We start from the raw sequence: 24,332 nt of genomic DNA, 5'->3' as shown, positions 1-24,332 counted from the left end.
AAAGAAAAAGCCTTATGAGTGTAATCAGTGCGGGAAATGCTTCAGTTGGAGTTCTCACTTTGTTACTCTTCAGAGAACTCACACTGGAGAGAAATCTCATGAACGCCGAAAGTGTGAAAAGTCTTTCCACCAGAACTGTCACCGTATTGGACATCAAAGAATCCATATTGGAGAGAATCCGTATAAATGTAATCAATGTGGGAAACCAGACGGAGCTTTTATCTTATTGTGAATCAGAAAATTCATAAGGGTGAAAAACCACATGAGGGACTTCCCTGGTGGTGCAGTGGTTAAGAATCCGCCTTCCAATGCAGGGGACACAGGTTTAGTTCCTGGTTGGGGAACTAAGATCCCACATGCCTTGGGGCAGCTAAGCCTGCACACTGCAACTACTGAGCCTGCGCTCTCTAGAGCTTGAGCGCCACAACTAGAGAGAAGCCCACTCCTGGCAACAAAGATCTGGTGTGCTGCAACTAAGACCCAACGCAGCCAAATAAATAAATGTTTAAAAAATTTTTAAAATAGGGGCTTCCCTGGTGTCACAGTGGTTAAGAATCTGCCTGCCAATGCAGGAGACACAGGTTCGAGCCTTGGTCCGGAAATATCCCACATGCCGCAGAGCAACTAAGCCTGTGCGCCACAACTACTGAGCCTGTGCTCTAGAGCCCACAAGCCGCAACTACTGAAGCCTGCATGCCTAGAGCCTGTGCTCCACAACAAGAGAAGCCACTGCAATGAGAAGCCTGCACACCTCAACGAAGAGTAGCTCCCACTCGCCGCAACTAGAGAAAAAGCCCGTGCACAGCAACAAAGACCCAACACAGCCAAAAAGAAATAATAAATAAAACAAATTTTTTTAAAAAACAAAAAACTTGAATGTACTGTGAAAAAGCCTTCAGCAGACCATCTGACTTATGGAACACCAAAGAATTCATAGTGAAGGAAACCTTATGAATGTAATCAGTGCAGAAAGGCTTTCAGATGGTGCTCTCCCCTTGTTGGACATCAGAGAACTCATTCTTGAAGAAAACTGTTAACAGTTTTTAGTGTAATGACATATGGTCAATCTCTGCTCTTATGACACAGTCCTACAAAAGCTGATCTGCTAGGCAGTGTTCTTAATAGCACTGAGGCCTAAATCTGAGAAGGAACAAGAACACGAAAATGAATAATATAAGCACTGAGGTGGGGAAATTGTTTCCTCAGATGGTGACATTATTTGTACAGAGATTGAAACAGTTGATGGAAATGTAATATCAATGTTCTTTTTTACTTAGATATTTTACCATTTGGGGACATTTGTGTAGTTTCTAATCTGTTTTATGCAGATTCTGTAAGACATTATGATGTGAAGTGAAAAATGCATGATGTGCATGATTGTGCTGTCTTATTAAAATATGTTTGTACATGAGCGAGAATAAAAGTGGAATGGATAAATAGTTGATTTGATTTGTCCCACTTAAAAATATTTAAATGTTCCTGTGATAATTACTTAACAACAAATTTTAAAAGTCCAGAACAAAAATAGAATCCTGTGGACTATTTACCTCCTTTGAGGATATCAGGAGGAAGGAGGACAAGGAACTAAGAAGTTAAGTGCTACCTGGCTTCTGGGAAGTATTTCTAGAAAAGTGTGTGATGGCCACACCTCCTGTCATTCTTGGGTTCCCCAGAGAGTCACCATAGAGGACCCAGTAGTTTCTCAGGAGGTGACTTGAAATCCATCGGAGAATCTCATCACAGAAGTGAAAGTGCCTGGGCAGCACAGAAGGTATGTATGCTCAAATCATTGTACTCACTAGTGCCATTTACCCAGAACGTCCTTACATCCTTCTGTGTTCAGCCTGGGGAGAGTGACCAGTGATGCAGGAAACCTAGAAAGGGGAGTGCTACCACCCAGAGTTCTTGGCCTCCTTAATCAATAGAAACTGATAAGAGGCCAGCTAAGAAATTCAGGTAAGTCTTGATTAGGACTCATGCTGCAGTACAAGGAAGCAAAAACAAGTAACAGGTGCCCTTTCTCGCTCCATGATGGGGAGCCAGCTGGTTCCTTACATGGAGTGAGTGTAGGGGTGAGTCCAGCGGTTGGCCCGGAGGGGTGGTTTAGGTGGTCTGCCCGCCCGCTTGGCGGTGGTGTGTGCAGGGTGCATGTGCGGTACCCTGCTCTTGCTCCCAACACCCTGCTTTTGCTGAGTTTTTGGTCTTTTTGTATCTTGTCTATAATTTGCCCCCACTGCACATGCATGCAGCTATTTTCAGTCCCTTATAGTTTCTTTGCATTTTGTTGCTCGAGGAGACATTTGTCCAGGTGCCAGCCCTGCAGCAGAGGATCCTAGGTCCCAGGTTTCAGGTCCCAGCCTGTCTCAGGAGGGAAGAGCTTCAACCCATTGCCCATCTCCTGAGTCTATCTCACTTGAGTGTCTGACATGAAACCAGAGTGAGATTCATTCCATAAGCTGGCTGTAGTTTTCCTAGGGGTCAGTGTTTGCTGCTTTCCCTTAATGAAAGAAATTTTATATTTTAAGGCAGGATGAGAAAAAGTTAAACATAAAATTCTCTGTTTGTTTGCGCCTCCTCTCTTCCTCCCTAATGTGCAGTGTGCATTTGCATTACGCATTAACCAGAGCGCCTCAAAGATGGGAATGCCTGCTCAACCATTCTTCTGACACTAGCAATGAAACTTCTTAAGAGAATGGCTTTCATTCCCGGCTTTGTAGGGGGTCTAAAAGATCCTTCCCTACACTAAGCCCATAGGATCTTGTTTTTCACTGAAATCAAACCCTCAGCAACAAGAAGCCCTCGGTCAGGTTCACTCTGCACCACCCCGAGGTGCATCTTAGGTATTAAGTTAGTGTGAGGCTCTGACTTTCAAATTCTGTTTAAATAAAACATGTAGGTGCTTCCCTGGTGGTCCTGTGGTTAAGACTCCACACTCCCAATGCAGGGGGGCCAGATTCGATCCCTGGTCGGGGAACTAGATCCCGCATGCTGCAACTAAGACCCGGCGCAGCCAAATAAATAAATAGAACATCTAGCAGAAGCCTGTAATTCCATCCCAGGCATGGGGCTTCTGGCAACCACGGTCTTCTGGGGCTTTAACAAAGGGAACTCTCAGGATCTTGCAGGTGTCAAATGAAAATAGCTCTGACCACAAGATCTGCGTCTCAAAGGTCAGGCAGAAAAAGGCTTTGCTTTTACAGGGATGCTAGAAGGAACAGGCATTGGGCAGTTGATCAAACAATTTTTTTTTAATTTTGTTTTGTTTGTCAGCTGATTTTCTGGAGGAGTTGTTAAGGAGGGGAGGGGCTGATCAACATTCTGACGCTGGCCCAGGCTGACGTCAAAGTTCACGGTCCTGTGGGAAGGACAGAAGATTAACTAAAACTTGGTCAACAAAAGTTCCAACTGACCAATGGGACAAACAGCTCAGTTAATCATGTGTGAGACAAAGAATGGAAAAGTGTCTGGTCTTATCCTAGATGAACAAGGGGGTTATCTGCAAGTCTTACCTAAGTCAAGTGTGGAAGGGTGGTTCTTTGCAGTAAGAAGTTTCCAGGAGCACAAGGTAGAGAGGCTTCTTCTACTGCTGCTGTTTCCCTGGAATACAGGGCTGGGTAGCAGGGTCAGCGTTCTCAGAAGTATATCATCGGGGCCACACTGGTGATAAGACAATCAATCAGAATTAGAGACTTTACTTAGAGGTTAACGTTTACTCACACAGGGGATAGCAACAGCTCCTATAGTCCAGGTGGCTGACAAGTCTCCTTACCTCTGCAAGGTGATCCCCTGATACAGCAGCGTAGCTGCTGCAGCTCTAGTGGCAGAGAATATCCCTGCTGTCTTCTCGCTGAGAACAGCCAAAGGCAGGAATTCCTTTCCTTTCACGACACCAAGAGAAAGAAAAGCTGGTTTGAAAAGCTAAACACCCACAAAATGGGAAGGAAAGGGATGTGTGAGCAGTGCGTGGGAGTGGCGCCCCCTGGAGTTTTGTGAGGGGCTGCCCAATGGGGCAATGTTTTGTTCCTGGAACTAGGAGCACACCCAAGCCTGCGGGGGCCCAGCTGATGGAAGGTGAGCTGGTCAGCAGTGTTCCGTCTGGTCCTGGGTGGGGTGCTGGGCCTCTTCCGCCTGCAATATTCCCTCATCCATGTGAGGCAGAGTGGTTCCTGACAGTGGCACCAACACTCAGCTTTTACACCCCAACTTTGAGGGCTCCCCCAGTAGTAATGAGGAAATTGATCTTCCAGAGAAGAGGAGACATGACTTAGACCAAACCAGGAGTTGAGGAAATCTGGGATTTCCAAGTCAGTCTGGTCTAAAACTGGCAGATATTTGAAAACAGACAAACAAACAAACAAACAAAAAACACAAGCTCTGCAGCAAGATGGCCTCGGTTCAAATCTGGGCTTTGCGTCTTACCAGCTGTGCCCTTCGAGTTAGTTACTTAACCTCTCTGTGCCTCAGCTTTCCTATCTGTTCTAAGGAGAAGTTCATATAGAGTCTATCTTATAGGGTTGCTAAAAGGAGAACTGAGTCAATACACACGTGCGCTTTACCATGCTGGTAGTCAGTAAGCCCTTAATCTATTACTATTGTTATTACTATTATTACTAGCTCCTCTTTCAACACTTGACAATTTGTAAGCACTAAATAATAATAGAGAAAAACCAGAAACACCCTGAAAAAAAAAGGCAATGAGGGAGGACAAGCAGTCCTCGATAGTAAACTGTATTGTGAAGCATCTATAATTTTAAAGTTGTAGTATTGGCACATGAGTAGATAGACATATTCAACAGAAAAGAAAATCCAGAAAATAGACTCAATTACATATGGAAAGTTAGTGTATGATAAAAGGAGCACCTCAAACAGTGAGGAAAAAGTAGACAATTTTGCTAAACTACTTAGTCTACCTGTGGCAAAAGATAAAATGAAATTCATTCCTCACACCTTACACTAGGATGAATTCTGAGTGGATCAAAGATTTAAATGTAAAATATGAAGCTATACAAGTACTAGGAGAAACATGGGTGAATGTCTGCAAAACTTGAGAATATTTCCTACCCATGAATCAAAATCCTGAAGCAATAAAGGAAAATACTGATAAATTTGATGGTGTAAAAATAACCATTTGCATGAAAAAAACCCCAACAACACTATTAGCAACATAAAAAGATTACAAACTGTGAAAAATTGCAATTTGCAAGGTTAATATTGCTAATAAGGAACTTCCAAAGCTAGAGTAAAAGACCAACAACAAAAAAAAATGGCTAAAATATGAAGTTCACAGAACAAGAAATGTAATAGTTCTTAAACATATTAAAAGATGCTCATAACTAGAGAAATTCTCACTCATTAGAGAAACACAAATTAGAACTGTATTGAAATACCATTTTTACCTATCAGATTGGCAAAGATTCAAAAGTTTGGTGCCATACCCAGCTGATGAGACGGTGGGGAACAGGTCCTACCATACATTGTTAGTGGGATGCAAAAGGTATAACCCCAAAGGACAGGAATTGGGCAAAACTAAAAACACATTTACCTTTGACCCAGTAATCCCACTTCTAGAGATCTATTCCAAATATACACTGTCAAAAATGCAAAATGACGTAGGCACAGGAGTATCCATTGCAGCACTGTTTGTAATAGTAAAACACTCAGTACAGCCTACATGTCATCAGTTGGGGGCTGGTGGAAGGAACTGTGGTCCTGCAACACAATGGTGCCCTAGCAGCTGGCAGAGAGTGATCGCCCACCAAATCATTAGGTATAAGCAACGAAGTACATCAGAGCACTATGTGTGGTATGGAATATTTTACCCAAGGAAGAGTGTGGGATACACATGCAGAATGTATTTGCTTAGATACTTTTTTAAATGGAAGGATAATCCAAAATTAATATAAATGTTACCAGTGGGAGAGGGCAGGGATAGAGGGAGGAGCAGCCAAAGAGGCTAGGCTTCTCTAAGTGTAATTTTGCTTTTGTAGTTTTCATTTTGGAACCATGAGAGTGCTTTGCATAATTAGAAATTAGTTAAGTTTTAAGTGATCTCTAAAAATTGAAAGTGTTCAGTGAAAAGCTTATCACATGAATAATTTCCATTAACTTTAAAACACAGCAATTTCACTGTAGAGATAGATCCTAAGGACAAAAAGAACTGCAAATAACTCTTGAACTGTCAGTAATAAGATTGGAGGTAATTTGAAACACAAAGCAACTAAGTAATTCTGCTGATGTAATTGGGAGCCAAGATTTTCAGCTTTTAAAAAAAAGATCAAAGCATAAAATAAATAATTAAAGCCCTGTCACACTAAATTTGATATAGAAATATCAGGATAAATCTAAAATGTTTCTCTTTAAAATATATATATATGTATCCCAATTTTTAAATGTCCACTGAAGAGGTTTTTAACAATAACTACCATAGTAGCAATGAGTACTACTAGTACCCAGATTGTGGTCTCTAAAACACATTTCCCATTAAAAAGAAGCAGGGTTCCTCAGCAAAATGGCCAATTCCAAGGATGGGACTGGAAATTTACAGAATGATCCTGTAACGTCTTCTCAGACAGGAAAGTAAATAAGCTATCAAAGGCTACTGAGGTCATGTCAAAAGGACACAGGAGCCAGACTGAAGGAGCTGACCTTGGCCAAAGTTTGGTTAATTGAAGCATCAAATTGTTCACTGAAATAGGTTAAAACACAGAGAATATGTTTAAGATCCATGTATATAAAACAAACTCACTGGCCACCTTTGAAGGATGCTAACACATCTCAGTTTTTTCAAAGCAAAGGGAAAGAATGAAGCATTTATCCTCTCTCTCCTGTACATCTTAGGGAAACCAAAAACGTTGGTAAGGGAAAATTTTTCCTTATGGAAGAATTCCAGCAAGTAGACACAGAAAGAATGATATAATTAGAAAACCACTATTTTGTAACTCCTAATGAAATAATGGGTGTAAGGCAACGATCATCAATGACTGCTAGAACCCATTCTGTGAAAAATGTTGGAGAACTTTGTAATAGACGGATCAGGCTGTCAAAACCTGAATGATCAAAATAAACATCAAAGAAGCACGCCAGATATCACGTGCCTTCTGATATGATGCAAAAGGAAACGTGCACCACCTATGAAAGACTGTCAAATATACATACAAATTTGAATCTAATTAAGCCTCTAGATCCAACTACCAGTTTACAGGAAAAACAAGGGAAAGAGAAATGACACCATAAGGATACCATTACCAAAATCCAAAATGTAGTAAAAATTTACAGGAAAAATTTACCTGGTTTCAACAAATAAATGGGGCTTCCTTGGTGGCGCAGTGGTTGAGAATCTGCCTGCCAATGCAGGGGACACGGGTTCGAGCCCTGGTCTGGGAGGATCCCACATGCCGCGGAGCAACTAAGCCCGTGCGCCACAACTACTGGGCCTGCGCGACTGGAGCCTGTGCTCCGCAACAAGAGAGGCCGCGACAGTGAGAGGCCCGCGCACCGCGATGAAGAGTGGCCCCCGCTCACCGCAACTGGAGAAAGCCCTCGCACAGAAACGAAGACCCAACACAGCCAAAAATAAATAAATAAATAAATAAATTTATTAAAAAAAAAAAAACAAATAAATGGAAATAAAAGGAAAAAGCATTTGTGGAGGAAATCCATAAACTATAAGATTTAAGCACACATTAACCAAATGCAAGGTGTGAACCTTTTTCAGATCTCAATTTGAATAAACAAAAAAATTTTTAGAAAGACACAGTTTGGGGTAATTTAAACACTGGATATTTGACATTAAGGGATTATTGCTAATATTTTTAGGTGTGTTAATGATTTTGTAGTTATATATTTAAACTCATTTTTTCCCATGATATCTTTTTTTTTTTCAATTGCTCAGACATCCCAGGAAGTTGTGCCATCATTAGCTCTTTTTTCTTTTTTATAACCTTTTATTTATTTATTTAAAAAAAATTTTTGGAGTATAGTTGATTTACAATGTTGTGTTAGTTTCAGGTGTACTATCTTTTTTTTTTAATTAATTAATTTATTTATTTTTGGCTGTGTTGGGTCTTCGTTTCTGTGCGAGGGCTTTCTCTAGTTGTGGCAAGCGGGGGCCACTCTTCATCGCGGTGCGCGGGCCTCTCACTATTGCGGCCTCTCTTGTTGCGGAGCACAGGCTCCAGACGCGCAGGCTCAGTAGTGTGGCTCACGGGCCTAGTTGCTCCGCGGCATGTGGGATCTTCCCAGACCAGGGCTCGAACCCATGTCCCCTGCATTAGCAGGCAGATTCTCAACCACTGCGCCACGAGGGAAGCCCTGTACTATCTTTTTTCTGATAGATATTGGTAATCTTATGTACTGATTATTAACAGCTTTATTGAGACATCATTCACATAAAATTCACCCACTTAAACTGTACAATTCACCCATTTAAACTGTATAATTCAATGGTTTTTAGTATACTCAAGAGTTTTACAATTTTAGAACATTTTCATCACCCCCAAAAGACACAGATATCTATTTAGCAGTCACTCACATCGCCTCTAAAACTCCTCCAGCTCTAGGTAACCACTAATTTACTTTCTCTATGGATTTGTCTATTCTGGAAAAAATCATTATCTTTTAGAGATATGTTCTTAGGCATTTACGCGTGAGATGATGTGTCTGGGATTTGCTTCAAAATCATCCAGCAGTGGCTGAGAGCAGGTAGGGATAGATTAAATTTAAAAAGCAGAATGCTGACAGTAAATGCAGCTGAACAGTGCGTAGAGGAAGCATGGGGTTTCATTATACTATTCTCTTTACTCTTGTATGTTTGTAATTTTCTGTAATAAAAACAAACAAGGTCGTCTCTTTTACCATAATGAAAAGTCCCAAGGTAGGCATAGGTAATATTGATTCAGTGACTCCGGGAGGATCCCATTACTTATTCTGGTTCTTTCCATCTTTCTGCTCTGCCATTCTCAGCATGTTGACTTTGCCTCTTGGGCTGGTTTCCTCATGGTGCTGGCATGGCAGTACTTTTCTATACATCACATGCAGACAACACTGTCCAGAGGCAATATAAGGGGACACACTAGTGTCTTATGTCCATTTTTAAGAGAGAGGGAAACTGCCCCAGAAGCCCCCAGCAGACTTGTCATTTCTCCTTGGCCAGAATGCCCCTGACTAATTCAATCGCAGGGCAAGAGGCATGAAACCACTCCATCAAGACTCTCCTTTGGGAAGTTAGGTTCCAGACATTCTGGAAGAATACACAAATTGCAGGGTCATGTGAGCAAGTATGAAGTGTGCAAATAAGAAGCGATGGCCTTGGGTAAAGCAACCAAGAAGGTCAACTCCAGGAGAGTCAAGGCAAGGAAGACTGGTCACAGGAGCAACCCAGACACAAGAGCACAATCCAGGAGCTTAACGATGCCTGAGGTTCAAGTACAGCCAGAGTGGTTCCCACCAGAAGGCAGGCCTGGGAAGGTTTCCTGTGGTCTCTCCCTCCCTGAAGAGCCAGGGCAGGTTAGCAGGTCTGTGGGTCTTAGCCCCACAAACAATGGCCAGACCACATATAACAGAACTCTCTGACCCACAATCTCTGTAGCAACAGGCCCAAAACAGGACTTGGTCACTAACTGCCAGCTTCCCTATTTTTTGCCCCTGTCCCACTTACGACCCACGGGAGAAAGCCAGATAAGCTCCCCTGAGCAATCACATAAGATGGCCCACTACTAGTTAGCCGGCCTCCAACTTCCATACGCCACACTCAGGACACACCTGAGGCCATTTCTGTTCGTTGCTGTCAAGCTTTCCCTCTCCTGTGCCGGCCTTTGAGCCTTTGCCAAACGCAAAGACTGTGGTGGACTCGCCTGCTCTAGCGGGCTCTGAAAAAACGTCTTCTGTGGTCCTCATCAGGTGGTCTCCCTTCACTTCCACGGCAGGTCTGGCCGTTGCAAAGGCCCACGAGGAAAGCACGAAGCCGTGCACGGTTCAGACACGAACGTCGCGCCCTCGACCTGTGTCGCAAACGCCCATGAGGAGAATCAGAGTCGTCCATTAACTCGGGGCCGAGGGGCAGAGCTAAAGGGGAGCAACATTCTCAGCCACAACCCGAGCTGTTGTAAGAGATAAAAAGTTGGGTCGCCGACGCCCAGACACCAAAGATCTCGACGCTGCCGCTGCCGCCGCCGCCCGGAGCAACGGCCGCAGCAGCAGCTGGAAAAACTACCACCGAAGCGAGAAAAACGGCCGCTAACCCGCGGCCTTCTGGGACTTGTAGTTCGTTGCGCCGAGCGCGCGCACTTCCGCCACCCACCGGAAGTGTCGCCATTACCCGCGCGCGCAGGTGAGCCTGGCCCGGGAACCCGCGTGGGGGGTCCGCTGTACCCCCGAGGCCACCCCAGCCCCAGAACATGGACACGTTTTCTTCCACTGGTACGCGGACTTTGAATTCAACTTGAAGAGAAAGCGTATGTTGTCCAGATGAACAAAGAATTAGGGGTAGTCCTGGCAGAGCAAATGGCATCGGGCAAACTCCGGACCAGGATGTTGGGGGCCTGTGTTGGTTGTGTTTGGAGATGCCCCAAGTTAAGGGCTCGGTGTGAGAAGGGGCTGTATTGGTGAGCAGGACTAGTGGTGTGGAGAGCAGGGACACAAATTCCCTTGTGCGTGAGGGCTGGGGTTTGGATTACAGAGCCTCAGTAAGTAGACGCGTCAGGCGGTGGATAACTCAGTGCAAGGGATAGTGCCAAGGGAGTAGAAAGAATGAGGAGGACTCTGACTTTCCATGTCTAGTGAGGAGCCAGGATGGAGGCCGCAGTGCAAGAGATGAGGAATCCGTGGTCACTCTCAGCTGTGTTGAGTCCAGGAGTCTTGTCAATGATAGAGTTAATCCATGGTTGATCTAAGAAAGGAATGGAACTTTAAAAAAAAAAATTATTTGTTTTATTTATATATTTTTGGCTGCACTGAGTCTTCGTTGCTGCGCGCGGGCTTTCTCTAGTTGCAGCGAGCGGGGGCCACTCTTCGTTGCGGTGCGTGGGCTTCTCACTGGGATGGCTTTTCTTGTTGCAGAGCACAGTCTCTAGGTGTATGGGCTTCAGTAGTTGTGGCACGCAGGCTCAGTAGTTGTGGTTCGTGGGCTCTAGAGCGCAGGTTCGGTAGTTGTGGAGCACGCACGGGCTTAGTTGCTCCACGGCATGTGGGATCTTCCTGGACCAGGGCTCGAACCGGTGTCCCCTGCAGTGGCAGGCGGATTCTTAACCACTGTGCCACCAGGGAAGCCGAGAAATGGAACATTTTATTCAAGCAAACCTGAGGATTATAACTCAGGAAATAGTCTCTCAGAAAGCTCTGAGGACTGTTCCATCCTAGAGGTCAAAGCACAGTTATATACCTTTTTGAGACAAAGGGTCATATATCACATGATGAATTGACAGTTTATGTAATCCAGAGCTGCAGTACAAAGCCAGTAGTGGGTCACTGTGACCCCTTACAAAGAAGGAAGTTTGTCTTCTAAGGAGATAGGATTAATGCAGATACAGGATACACACTAAATGGGAGGGAAGAGACCCAAACAAGCAGAGAAAAAGTTTATGTTTAAATTTTTCTTGTCTGGCCATAAAATATGAATTTTATTTCATCAAGTCTTTAGAGGCATGGCTGGATGTGGAGGAGGGAATGGCAGTGGCAGGGAACCTGGGAGGGAGGTCTAGGCTGGACATAAAGCCTGGGGCAGCCCTTGAAACCCCACCCCCTCACAGGCAGGGAAAGAGGAAACTAGAAAAGGAAGGAGAAAGAGAGGCCTCTGGAAAGAGGGACCCCTGCCAGACCAGCCGCCTCCTGGGTCCAGCATGAGGAAAAGAAGGGGAGTTTTATGTCCAACTATAACCAATATAATTAAATCTGCTGTGCCCCTACTGTGTGTCAGCACAATGTTAAGCAATTGTAAATGCAGCTCACATAATCATCACAGCAGCACCACAAGGTAGGGCCTGCTCTTCCCCCGGATGTCTACAGATGAGTCCTGGTGGAACTAGGACTTTGAAAGCAGGCAGTCTGGCTGCGGAGGGGAGGTGTTCCCAGCCCTCACCCTGGGGTGTCTCCAGACTAGGAAGAAGAGGATCAGAGGGTGGAAATGGACACGGGTGGTAGGAGATTGCCTGTGGACGGACGGGAATGTCAGAACAAGCTAGCATCATATAGAGTCTTCAGCGGCCTTCTTAGGTGTGGTGAACATCTGTGTGTGTGCATGGCATGGGTGTGCTTTTGAACAGGCAGGGTGAGAGGGAGTCAAACATAGGGAAGGGTTTGGGGCAAGATTCAGGAGGATTTTTGCCTGGCAGTCTCAGTGGGACTGTCACGTGACTACAGCCAAGATACTAGGTGAGCAGAGTATGGGAAGCAACAACAGTGTTAAGTAAAGCAGGGGATAATAGGTGTGGCCCACGGGCAGTGGGGCAGCACCCAGCAGCTCCAGAAGGATGATACCCGCCTCTCAGCGTGCCCTTAGCTGTCCTCCTGGTGATTTTCATTTCCTCCTTGCCCCCATCCCCCACCTCCATTTTTAGAAACCAGCTGATGTTTCATTGGGATTTTTTTAAATTGTACGATTAATTGTTTTGACACTGCCTCCACTTCTCCCTATTTAGCGTCTTGAAATAAGAGGAAAAACTGGTCCCTCCTTTATTTGAGTGTTGAGGGACTGCTGTGTATCTTTGGGCTCATGGTTCAGACACCCCAGCATGTGCCTCAAGGCATTTACCTTGAGTCTGGGGTAGCCCAGGCCCGGACCCAGGCAGACTGGCCCTCTCCGCAACTGGAAAGCTGGCTCGGCCACCTCAGCTGACCTCAGAGCCTTGAACAGGAAGAACACGTGGTCAGAGCCCCGCCTCCCTGCCCCTCACTCCCCAAGGGGTGGTCCTCAGCTGGCATTGGCCACCCTCTCCTTTGGGGATGGGCATGGACTCGGGAGCGTGGAGATAATGAGGTGGGGCTGAATCCCTAATTGTTCCCCCAACCCCAGCCCTGCCTTCTGAGGACCTCTGCCCTCTTCAGGACAGCTTCTCCAGGTATGAGGAGGAAATGGAGGCATATTCTCAGCAGATCCTGTCTCAGGTGAGTTGGGGACCTTCGCTTTCATTACCTTAGTCTCCTCGGCTGTAAAATGTGTCCAAGGATAACACCCAACTCCTCAGGCCAGCACACACGAGAGTTCTGTAATGCTGCCCAATGCCTTGGGGTGAAGTCTACAGGCTCCCTGCGTGAACAAGCCAGGAGCTCCACAAACCTGGTTCCCTGGGCCAGGTCTCTGCCTCAGAGTTTTTATTTGTGGTTTTTGCTCAGTGGGCCCTTGAGGGCAGGCAGAGCTGAGCCTCCGTAGACATGCAGGCACTCTGGGCCCACTGATCCTCGCTGAGACCACTCAGGAGGGCAGCTGAGAGTGTCCCTGTAAAGAGCCAGAGTCGCCCTTAGACGGCTCACGGTGCAGCACATGGCGGGTGGAGGTGGGTCCCTGACCTCCTTCAGGGTCCCAGCACCATACACTTGCCTGTGCTTCCTGGGTGCCAGGGGTCAGTTGCACTCATGTCCTGTGAGACTCCCCGGTGCAGGAGGCTGTCTTCATAGTCGCATCAGGGCAGCTCATGCCGAGAAGTTCAGGGACACGTCCAGGTGTCCAGCTAGCAAGTCGTGAAGCAGAGAGGCCAACTTGGCCTGGCCCCCAAGGCCAGGGCATGTGGCCCCTTACCTCCTGGCCTCCCTTGAGCATAGGCTTGACCAGCCTTTTCTGTAAAGGGCCAGGTGGGGACTATTTTAGGTTCTTCAGGCCACATACAGCTTCTACTTCATATTCTTTTTTTTTTTATGTGGTCCTTTAAAAACAAAATCCTTTCTCAGCTCTATTAGTCTACTTGGGCTGCTGTAACACAGTACCACCCGCTGGGTGGCTTGGACAACAGCCATTTGTTTTCTCACAGTTCTGGAGGCTGGAAGTCCAAGATCAGGGTGCTAGCAGGGTTGGTTTCTGGTGAGGACTCTTTCCGGCTTTCAGATGGTGCCTTCTCTATGTCTCCACATAGTAGAGAGAGAGAGAGGCCTCTGGTTTCTCCTCCTCCTCTTGTCAGGACACCAGTCCCATCACATTAGAGCCCTGCCCTATGATCTCCATTAGCATTAATTACTTCCATAAAGGCCCTGTCTCCAGATAAGTCACATTGTGGAGTAGGACTTCAGCATGCGGATTCATGGGGGAACAATTCAGCTCATGGCATTAGCCTTCTAAAAACACACCACAGCCCTGATTTCTCCCATGCGCCACTGTGTGCTGACCCCTGATTTAGAGCATCCTCTTTGACTGGCTTCCAATCTGTGATTCTGTAGAGAGGCTGGGGACGGGGATCTCCAAGAGGGGTCCCCGTTGTTTTCCAAAACAGAAAATCGGGATCACTGGTGTGACCAGCGGTAGATGAGATACCCAGGCAGAAATGAAAACGCCACGGGCCTTAGTCTGAGTCTGATCTGAGCAAGGGGTTCTCCCTCCCCTGTACTGTCCTGTCCCCCCAACCTCCTCGTCGAGAAAGCAGGGTCCCATGGTAACACCAGTGATGTTTCAGCCACCTGTGAGCTTCAAGGACGTGGCTGTGACCTTCACATGGGAGGAGTGGGGACAGCTGGACCTGACCCAGAGGATGCTGTACCGTGAGGTGACTCTGGAGACCTGCAGTCACCTGGTCTCCCTGGGTAAGGCAGGCACTGCCCATCGCAGGACCCAGAGTGCGGCTCATCTAAAGGGTGTGCCCAGGCTGGGCCGAAACGTGCTGGAAGTGGGTCCCTTTGAGATTTGGGTCCTGGTATTGCCGCTCATTCCACCTCCAGAGCAGGTCTGTGGCTTGTGGTTCAGGGAGTGGGAAATCTCGGGAGGGTGCGGGCGCCCTCCTAGTCCATTCACGTCTGACCCCAGGGGTGAGGGCTGGGCCTGTCACCAAGCAGAAGACCAAGCCCTCTGTTTTTCCTCCATTGACCAGGGCTTCTGCTTTCAAAACCGGATGTGATCGCCCGACTGGAGCAAGGGGAGGACCCATGGAGGGTGGAACAGGGACCTCCCCGAGGTGAGAACAGGCCAGCGGCCCAGTGGTTAAGGTCCGAGGAGCAGGGAGGCCGTTTGCTCAGTTGTTCTCTGCTGCCTCGTCGTCTCCAACAAGGCAGCTATGTTCTCATCCACATCAGCGTGTCTCTGTGCCCAGCCCACCCATGGAGAACACTTGTTGCTGTCGTCAGGACCTGTCTCACACATGGGTTCATTTCTGTCCCCGTCTTCCTCTGGTCTTCACCCCTCTGCTGCCGCATCTTATTCCCATGTCCTCATGCCCCCTCTTTTCCTCCATCCTCTCATCCTGACTTCTACCCAGGGTGGAAGCTCCTCAGCCCTCCCCTTCAGGCTGGTCTTTGCTCTGCCATTTGGGTGATCAGCCCTCCTCCATGTTGGACGTTCCCATGTCTTCAAGATGATCCCAAGGTGTGGTAAAAACTTGTGCATCCAAGCCTTCCAGAAGGATTCCTACTAAATCTTCCTGGACCTGCTTTCCCACCTCCCCTCATCCCATAGGCCCACCTCCTACCCTGTGTGTCAGCCTAATTGGAATTTTTTCTTTTTCTTTTTTTCTTTTAGAGCTGTATCAAAATACAGTTTACATACCATACAGCTCACCCATTTAAAGTATGCAAAGGCTCTTAGTATATTCGCAGCATGTGTATCCATCACCACAATCTATTTTAGAACATGTTCATCATACTGACTAATTGGGCTGCTTCTGATCTTTGGTTGTTTTGTTTTAATTCATACACTTTATTTTCTTATTTAATTTATTTATTTATTTAGCTGCGCCGGGTCTTAGTTGCGGCATGTGGGATCTTTAGTCATGGCATGCGAACTCTTAGTTGCGGCATATGGGATCTAGTTCCCTGACCAGGGATCAAACCCCGGCCCCCTGCATTGGGAGCACGGAGTCTTAGTCACTGGACCACCAGGAAAGTCCCCATTGATAGATTTTATTTTTTAGAGCAGTTTCATGCTTACAGAATGTACAGAGTTCCCGTATACCACCCCACCCCACACAGTTTCCCCTATTATTAATGTCTTGCATTCTTTGGCACATTTGTTACAGTCGATGAACTTATATTGATACATTATTATCAACAGAGATCAACAGTTTACATTAGGTTCGCTGTGGTGTTGTATGTTCTGTGGGTTTGGACAAATATATAATGTTATATATGCACCACTATAGTATCGTACAGAGTAGTTCCACTGCCCTAAAAATCCTCTGTGCTCCACCTATTCACCCTCCCTCCACCCTAACGCCTGGTAACCACTGATTATTTTACTGTCTCTGTAGTTTTACCTTTTCCAGAATATCCTATAGTTGGAATCATGCAGTACGTGTTCTTTGCTGAGTGACTGCTTTCATTTAGCAGTAAGCAACATGTTTGTCCTTTATAACACCTTGCCCCAGCCTGGAGGTGTTTAATTTATCTCATGTGTTCCTGCGCCTTTTTACCTTGTTACTCTCTTGCCTGCAGCTTCTGTTATTTCTTACTTCTGAACTCTTACCTACTTTTACTTACCTGTGGTTCTCAAATGACATCATTCTGAATTTAATTTACCAGCAGTGTCTTTCTTCTCTTCTGTCAAAGATGTTACTTTCTTGCTGACCCGCACAATCTGTCTTCCTCATTTCAAGATCTTGGTGCAGATGCTACTGTAGAATTTTAACCTCCTTTGCCCAGTTTCCAACAGCCAGGCAAATCTTGGACATATCTTAGCCACTCAAAGATTTCTTTCCTTTCCTCCACTATCCCCAAATACCCTTTCACTCCCCTTCGTGGGGCTGTTGTTTCATTTGAAAAGTTCTCATCATCAGAGATTCCAAGTCAACACCCCAAAGGAACACAGCAGAGTCTTGGGAAGGAGAACAGTGCTGGTCGTGGGAGGGGTTGGGCATAGATAAGGACCTTCCCCAAGAGGGAAAGAAGGTCTTTGTTGGGCAGAAGGGAAACGTCCTCCTGGAAGTCAAAGGATAGCTGGAGAGTGTAGGTCATACTTTGCCAAATGGAGGATACTTATCTCCTTGGCAGCCATAGGGAGAGAAGCATGAGACCCTGGGCAAAGGCCTTGATATTACTGGATGTGGGTGGCTACCCGACTGAAAAGGACAGTATGTGGGCAAAGTGACAAGTAAAAAGGGAATCCTGGAGGACGCAGGCGAGGATCCTGAGCTGGGAGCCTGTGGCACTCTTTGTTAAAGGCCCAGTATCTTCAACAGGCGGAGGAATCCCCTTTAGAACAATAATAAGGGTGATGACATCAACAGTACCGTGTATAGCAGTGCACCGTGTGCCAGACATGGTGGGAGGCTCACATGCTGATTCGTTTACGCCTCGAAGTAACCCTTGTTAGCTAAGCATTCGTATTCCTGGCTTACTGCCAAGGAAATCGAGCCTCAGAAGTCGCCAGCTGGTGGAGTCCACTTGTGGCCCAGTCTGGCCAAGCACCCTGCTTCAGGGACCACAGCACTTTTCTGGGGAGTCTGTGACATCAATTCTGGAGTGGTTAAAGAGCCTTTTTTTTCTCTGTGGGCAGCCTGAAGCGATGGTAGAAATGGTGCATTAAGAATATTAAATTAGTGTTGGTATTTGGGATCTCGTTTCAAGATCCAGCACCAGGAAATGGATAGACTAAGATTGTGGATCATAAGGTTGAAGCACATGTTAAGATCCTGTTTCCTGTGACTGCTATTACAGATTACCAGCTTGGTGGCTTAAAACAACACAAATTGATTCTCCCACAGTTCTGGAGGCTACAAGTCCAAAATCAGTATCATTGGGTTAAAATCAAGGTGCAGCAGGGCCATGCTCCCTCCGGAGGCTCCAATAGGGAATCCATTCCTTGTCTCTTCCAGGTTCTGGTGGCTGTGGGATTCGTTGGTCTGTGCCCACATCACTTCAGTCTTTAAGGCCAACACCTTCAGATCTCTTTGCTCTGTGTTCAGAATGCTTTCTCTGTGTGTATCAAATCTCCTTCTGCCTCCTTCATATAAGGACACTTGTGATAACATTTGGGGCCCATCCAGATAACCTCCCCATCTCAAATCCTTAACACATCTGTAAAGATCCTTTTTCCAAATAAGATATCATACTGACAGGTCCAAGCAAAGAGAATGTAGGTATCTGTTGTGGTGATTGAGGGCTTTATACCTTCAGACCCAAATTTTTTGTGTGAATTTCTCCTTTAAGCTTCACCCTTCCCTGCTTATTTTATTCCTCTGCTCCCTCTTTGGGGACCAGTCTTCCTGAGTCATCTCTTCATTATCTTTGCTTGCTTTTTTGTATTTTACCACTGATTTCCTCTTTGCTGAGCCATCCCTTCCTTTCACACCCTGCATGAAATTACAGTCCATGGATTAGAAACAGACCCAGAGATACCTCTCATACTTGGTGGTCTCCTTCATCCCAGTCTCCCCTTCTAATGCTTCTCCAGTAATTCAGGCAATTTGGATTTCTTTCAGACTGGAAGACTACACTTGAAAAGAAAGAGTCAGCTTCTGAAGAGGGTATTGCTGTGGAAGAGCCATCTCACCACATGGAAATGAAACACTGTGTACAGGAGGAGGGCCCCTGGTTGGTGTCATTAGGAGAAGTGCAGCATTGGAGGGACCAGCTAGGGAAGCACCAGGAGGACTCTCTGAGTCAAACAGTACTTACCTCAGAGAGACTTTTTGCTCAAGGGGGTAGTTATCTGAGTCTAAGCCTTCTACCTCCAACATTACCCACAAGAACACATTTCCATAAGCTCAACTCACAGGTTAAAAGGTTGAAACAGAACTCGGTTTTCATTAATCATCAGAAAAACTGGGCTGATCTGAAGTCCTGTGAAGATCATCAAAGTGCTAGAGCCTTCTGTCAGAGCATTTACTTGAATAAAATTGCAAATGTTGAAACGGGAAATAAAAAACCTTATGATTATACTGTCAGTAGTGACTCTTTCAACTGTGGTACCTCCCTTCGTTTTCTTAATAGAATTTTTTCAGCAGAGAATGGCAATGACAGTAAGGATGGAAGCAGCATTAATCATAGCATGTCTCTGAATGAACACAAGCCAATGAATTTTGGAGAAAGTCAGTACAAGTGCGATGAATGCCTTGTACAAACCAAAATAAGTGATCCTGGAGAGGCACCATTCAGATGTCAGGAGGACTGTGGTGCCTTCCACGTGGCCTCATCTTTTCCTGACTGTGACATCATTCAGACTGGAAAGAAGTCATATGCATGTAATCAGTGTGCAAAATCTTTCAGCTGTTGCTCTAAGCTTGTTGTACACAAGAGAACACACACGGGAGAAAAGCCATATGAATGTACTCGGTGTGGGAAGTCTTTCAGCCAGAGCTATGACCTGGTTGTACACCAGAGAACTCACACTGGAGAAAAGCCCTATGAATGCAACCAGTGTGGGAAATCCTTCACCCAGAGTTCCAAACTTATTAGGCATCAACGAACTCACACTGGAGAAAAACCATATAAATGTCATGAATGTGGAAAATCTTTCAGGTGGAACTCTAACCTTACTGTTCATCAAAGAATTCATACTGGAGAGAAACCTTATGAGTGTGCGCATTGTGGAAAGTCCTTCAGTCAAAGCTCTGACTTTGTTGCACATAAAAGGACTCACACTGGAGAGAAACCCTATGAATGTAACCAGTGTGGAAAATCTTTCATTCGAAGCACTCAGCTTATTAGGCATCTGCGAATTCACACTGGAGAGAAGCCATATAAATGCAATCAGTGTGACAAAGCCTTCACTGGGAGCTCTCACCTTATTGAACATCAGAGAACTCATACTGGAGAGAAACCGTTTGAATGTAATCAGTGTGGGAAAGGCTTCACTGGGAGCTCTCACCTTCTTTCACATCAGAGAATTCATTCTGGAGAGAAACCGTATGAGTGTAATGACTGTGGGAAAGCTTTTCGGCAGCGATCTCAGCTTGTTGTGCATCAGCGAACACATACTGGAGAGAAACCTTATGAATGCAGTCATTGTGGAAAAGCTTTCAGCCAGAGGTCTCCCCTCATTGTGCATCAGAGAATACACATTGGAGAGAAGCCCTATCAGTGTAACATGTGTGCTAAAGCCTTCAGTCAGAGGTCACGCCTTATTGAACATCAGAGAACACATACTGGAGAAAAGCCCTATGAATGCATTGACTGTGGGAAAGCCTTCAATGATCGATCAACGCTTACAAAACATGAGAGAACACACACTGGGGAAAAACCCTATGAATGTAATCACTGTGAAAAGGCCTTCAGCCAGCGGTGTCAACTTACTAGGCATCAGAGAATCCATACTGGAGAGAAACCCTATGAATGTAATGAGTGTGGAAAAGCTTTCAGTTATAGTACATCCCTTATTCAACATGAGAAAACCCATGGGAGAGAAACCCTATGAATAATCAAGATGGAAAAGCTCACTGCCAGACTTTCTTTACTAGACATCAGATGACCAAGGTATGATTCTCAGAGTGTAATCTAATGACCACATACATCAGAATTGCTTGGAGTGTGTGTGTTGAAACTGCATATTACCAAGCTTACCCTCATTTTACTACATCAGAATATCTAGCAGTAAAACCCAGGAGCCTGCAGTTTCCAAAAGGAGCACACGTGATTTGTATGTATACTAAAATTTATATACTTCTGCATTTAGGTCATGAATATGACCACTGATGAAAAACGTTCAGTCAGAGCTCTCAGCAGAAGTTAGAAAACTCAGAATGGAGCTGTACCCACCAGATAATCTTTTTAGTGTATACAGCCACCCAAACTCAATCAGACGTTGTCTCCACATTCATGGAAATGATGGGGAACTGAAAGATACTCTTTACACAGAGCCCCAAACACTCAACCTAAGAAGAAACCATTGCATGAGGAAGTTGGTGTTTGGAAATGAAATTTGAAGCCAGCCATGTTCAGTGTAAACCACTAATTAAAAACACAAATTGGGGAATTTTTTGGTGGTCCAGTGGTTAGGACTTGGTCCTTTCACTGCCGGGGCCTGGGTTCTATCAACGGTCAGGGAAATAAGATCCCGCTGTGTGGCATGGCAAAAATAAACAAACAAAAAACAAATTGAAGGAGAACTAATGATGGGAAGTCTTCTAAAATGATTTTTATTGGAATTAAAAGTAGACTCTGAATCTTTCAGGGACTCTATCATGCTCTAACTTAAGGTTGTTGCTCAGTTAGGTTGACTAATCAAAAGATGTCAAGTGAAGTGAAAACAGGGCTCAAAACAGTATATACACAGAATGTTACAACATATAAAATCATGTGCACAGATGGTTGGTTAAGAAGGTCAACTCGGCAGCATGTTCAAAAAAGGCTGAAGTGTAAATCAATGGTGAAGCAAGTAGGAGAGGCCATTATTGCAGGTTTGAGCAAGGTGAAAGCAGGTGAGAGCATCGCCTGGAGATGCAGAGTGGGAAAGGCTGAAGCTAGGAACTTGCAAAGAGGGAGCTGCTGGAGTGGAGGTCACAGCCCCCCTGTCAGAGCTGTAGACTGACAAGTGGGGCAGGAAAGCAGGGTTCATAGAAGGTCTGTCCGTGAAACTCCCTAATTTGCTCTCCCTTCTCTTGCATTAAGTATCTGGCCATGGGTAAGCAAAAAATACAGTAGAGAATGAATTATGTGCTATAAAAAAAAGTCTGAGGGACTAGGGAATCTGGTGTATTATGCTCCAGAACAAGTGCTGCCTTATTTTGGCATTTCAAGGATCTTCATCCTAACAGCTGGTTCTTACTCTTTTAATCCTAAAGCAAAGTGTGCCATTTAACCAGCCCCACCCCTCTGTGGAGCTTACCCTCTGCTTTCTGATAGCTTCTTCAGTATCATGAGAGCTAGGGAGTGAAAGATTAAGAAAGCCTCCAACATGAATGAAAAAATATCTGGGACTTCCCTGGTGGTGCTGTGGTTAAGAATCCGCCTGCCAATGCAGGGGACATGGGTTTGAGCCCTGGTCCGGGAAGATCCCACATGCCGCAGAGCAGCTAAGTCCGTGTGCCACAACTACTGAGCCTGCACTCTAGAGCCCGCGAGCCACAACTACTGAAGCCCACGCACCTAGAGCCCATGACCCGCAACAAGAGAAGCCACCACAATGAGGAGCCCCCGCTCACCACAACTAGAGAAAGCCCACGCACAGCAATGAAGACCCAACGCAGCCAAAAATAAATAAATTAATAAAATTATTTTTTTTTAAATCTAAGATAAAACAGAAAAAAAACACCACCAAAGAGAACAAATATTCAAGAGAAATAAATATTTTAAATATTTTATTCTAGGAGTGAGTCAAGAAATAATTGCAAATGAAAAATAAATCCAAGATGCTCTTTTAAAAAGAATAGACTTCCTGGGCTTCCCTGGTGGCACAGTGGTTGAGAATCTGCCTGCCAATGCAGGGGACACGGGTTCGAGCCCTGGTCTGCGAAGATCCCACATGCCGCAGAGCAGCTGGGCCCGTGAGCCACAACTACTGAGCCTGCGCGTCTGGAGACTGCTCCACAACAAGAGAGGCCGTGATAGTGAGAGGCCCGCGCACCGCAGTGAAGAGTGGCCCCCACTCGCCACAACTAGAGAAAGCCCTTGCACAGAAACGAAGACCCAACACAGCTAAAAATAAATAAATAAATAAATAAATAAATAAATAAATAAATAAATAAATTTAAAAAGAATAGACTTCCTGAAATTAAAAGTAAGACTGTTGGGCCAAAAAGAAAAGAAAAGAAAGAAAGAAAAAGGGAAACTTCCAGAGCTGAAAGATCTTCATATCCTGGATAGATCCATGTAGCATGAGAAATTGAGAACACAATTAAAAAGACATCACAGACTGGGACTTCCCAGGTGGTGCAGTGGTTAAGAGTCCGCCTGCCAATGCAGGCGACACAGGTTCGAGCCCTGGTCCGGGAAGATCCCACATGCCACGGAGCAACTAAGCCCGTGCACCACAACTACTGAGCCTGCGCTCTAGAGCCTGCGAGCCACAACTACTGAAGCCCGCGTGCCTAGAGCCTGTGCACCGCAACAAGAGAAGCCACCATGAGAAGCCCATGCACCACAACAAAAGAGTAGCCCCTGCTTGCCACAACTAGAGAAAGCTCACGCAGCAACAAAGACCAAAGACAGCCACACACACACACAAAAAAAAACACACAGAAACTTCTGGAAAGAATTTTGAAAGTAGAAAAGGAATATTTTTTTAAGAAAAAGGAATGTTTCTTCTAATTAAAAAAAAGTTAATCAGAGACTTCAAAGTAAGCAAATTGTTTGAGAAAATGTACAGATTGTACAAGACAATTGCAGTCCAAATGTGAAGCAAACTTTTTCTTTTATAAATTTATTTATTTACTTTTGGCTGCATTGGGTCTTCAATGCTGCACGTGGGCTTTCTCTAGTTGCGGCGAGTGGGGGTTACGGGCTTCTCATTGCCGTGCAGTGCACGGGCTTCTCATTGCCGTGGCTTCTCTTGTTGGGGAGCATGGGCTCTAGGCTCGCGGGCTTCAGTAGTTCTGGCACTCGGGCTCAGTAGTTGTGGCTCTCGGGCTCTAGAGCACAGGCTCAGTAGTTGTGGTGCACGAGCTTAGTTGTTCTGCAGCATGTGGGATCTTCCCAGACCAGGGCTTGAACCCATGTCCCTTGCATTGGCAGGTGGGTTTTTAACCACCTGCACCACCAGGAAAGCCCCTGAACCAAACTTTAGAAAGGAGTATTCATTTGACCCTTGTGTTAATAATTCTTCCTGGAAGAGGCAGAGGACTCAGGAAATTGGAAAAAAAGAGGGGGAAATATAATCGTTGTTTTGATTGGCCCTTCACTGAACAGTGTTTGCATAGCTCTGATATAAACAGTAGATACTGTTTATTTTTATTTTTATTTTTCAATTTTAGGAAGAAACCCAGATCTATGACAGAATAGATTTCATAATGGCAACAGAGTGGAGTGCCATTGTCCCCAGTCCTGTCACCAATAGTAATGGCACAGCCTGTGACTGTTACAAAGTAGAAAGGGGAAGAGAAGTAGAAAGGAGGGAGTGTATCCCTGTATCATCATCTTAGGAAGCAGGCTTTTAAATACAATACTTTAGGTTACTTAGGAGACCAAAACTAGAGCTCAAAACAGTAATATAACAAAAAGTTGGAAGCAAATAGAGGAGCAGTGACGTGAGTCAAATCTAAATTCCTTATCAGAGCAGGAAGCCAGTAAAGTCTATAGACTGAAAGATCAGAATGGCAGAGGTGGCCTCAGGA

The 24,332-nt window shown here is 45.4% G+C and overlaps 1 protein-coding gene and 1 long non-coding RNA gene across 4 annotated transcripts; one reads left to right on the top strand and one right to left on the bottom strand.

The window, feature by feature from the left end:
* Nucleotides 1-3,225: 3,225 nt before the first annotated feature.
* On the bottom strand, nucleotides 3,226-10,225 carry LOC132353021 (uncharacterized). Of its 3 annotated transcripts, none has more exons than XR_009498921.1 (4): nucleotides 9,760-10,225; nucleotides 3,770-3,918; nucleotides 3,510-3,657; nucleotides 3,226-3,355 (listed from the first exon to the last, which is right to left on the bottom strand). It is a non-coding gene; the product is annotated as an uncharacterized LOC132353021 (long non-coding RNA). The 3 variants fall into 3 exon arrangements; XR_009498919.1 differs by having other exon boundaries at nucleotides 3,770-3,878; XR_009498920.1 differs by lacking the exon at nucleotides 3,770-3,918.
* An 84-nt stretch (nucleotides 10,226-10,309) lies between these two features.
* On the top strand, nucleotides 10,310-22,789 carry ZNF544 (zinc finger protein 544). Its single transcript, XM_059903823.1, is given in 6 exon segments — nucleotides 10,310-10,416; nucleotides 13,007-13,098; nucleotides 14,595-14,721; nucleotides 15,006-15,089; nucleotides 18,546-20,460; nucleotides 20,462-22,789. Coding segments are annotated over 6 exon segments (2,262 nt in total). The 5' UTR covers nucleotides 10,310-10,394; the 3' UTR covers nucleotides 20,484-22,789.
* The last annotated feature ends 1,543 nt before the right edge of the window (nucleotides 22,790-24,332 follow it).

Source organism: Balaenoptera ricei, chromosome 19 (assembly GCF_028023285.1).
Source record: "Balaenoptera ricei isolate mBalRic1 chromosome 19, mBalRic1.hap2, whole genome shotgun sequence".
Lineage (NCBI taxonomy): Eukaryota > Metazoa > Chordata > Mammalia > Artiodactyla > Balaenopteridae > Balaenoptera > Balaenoptera ricei.
This window is presented reverse-complemented; position numbering and strand designations above follow the sequence as displayed.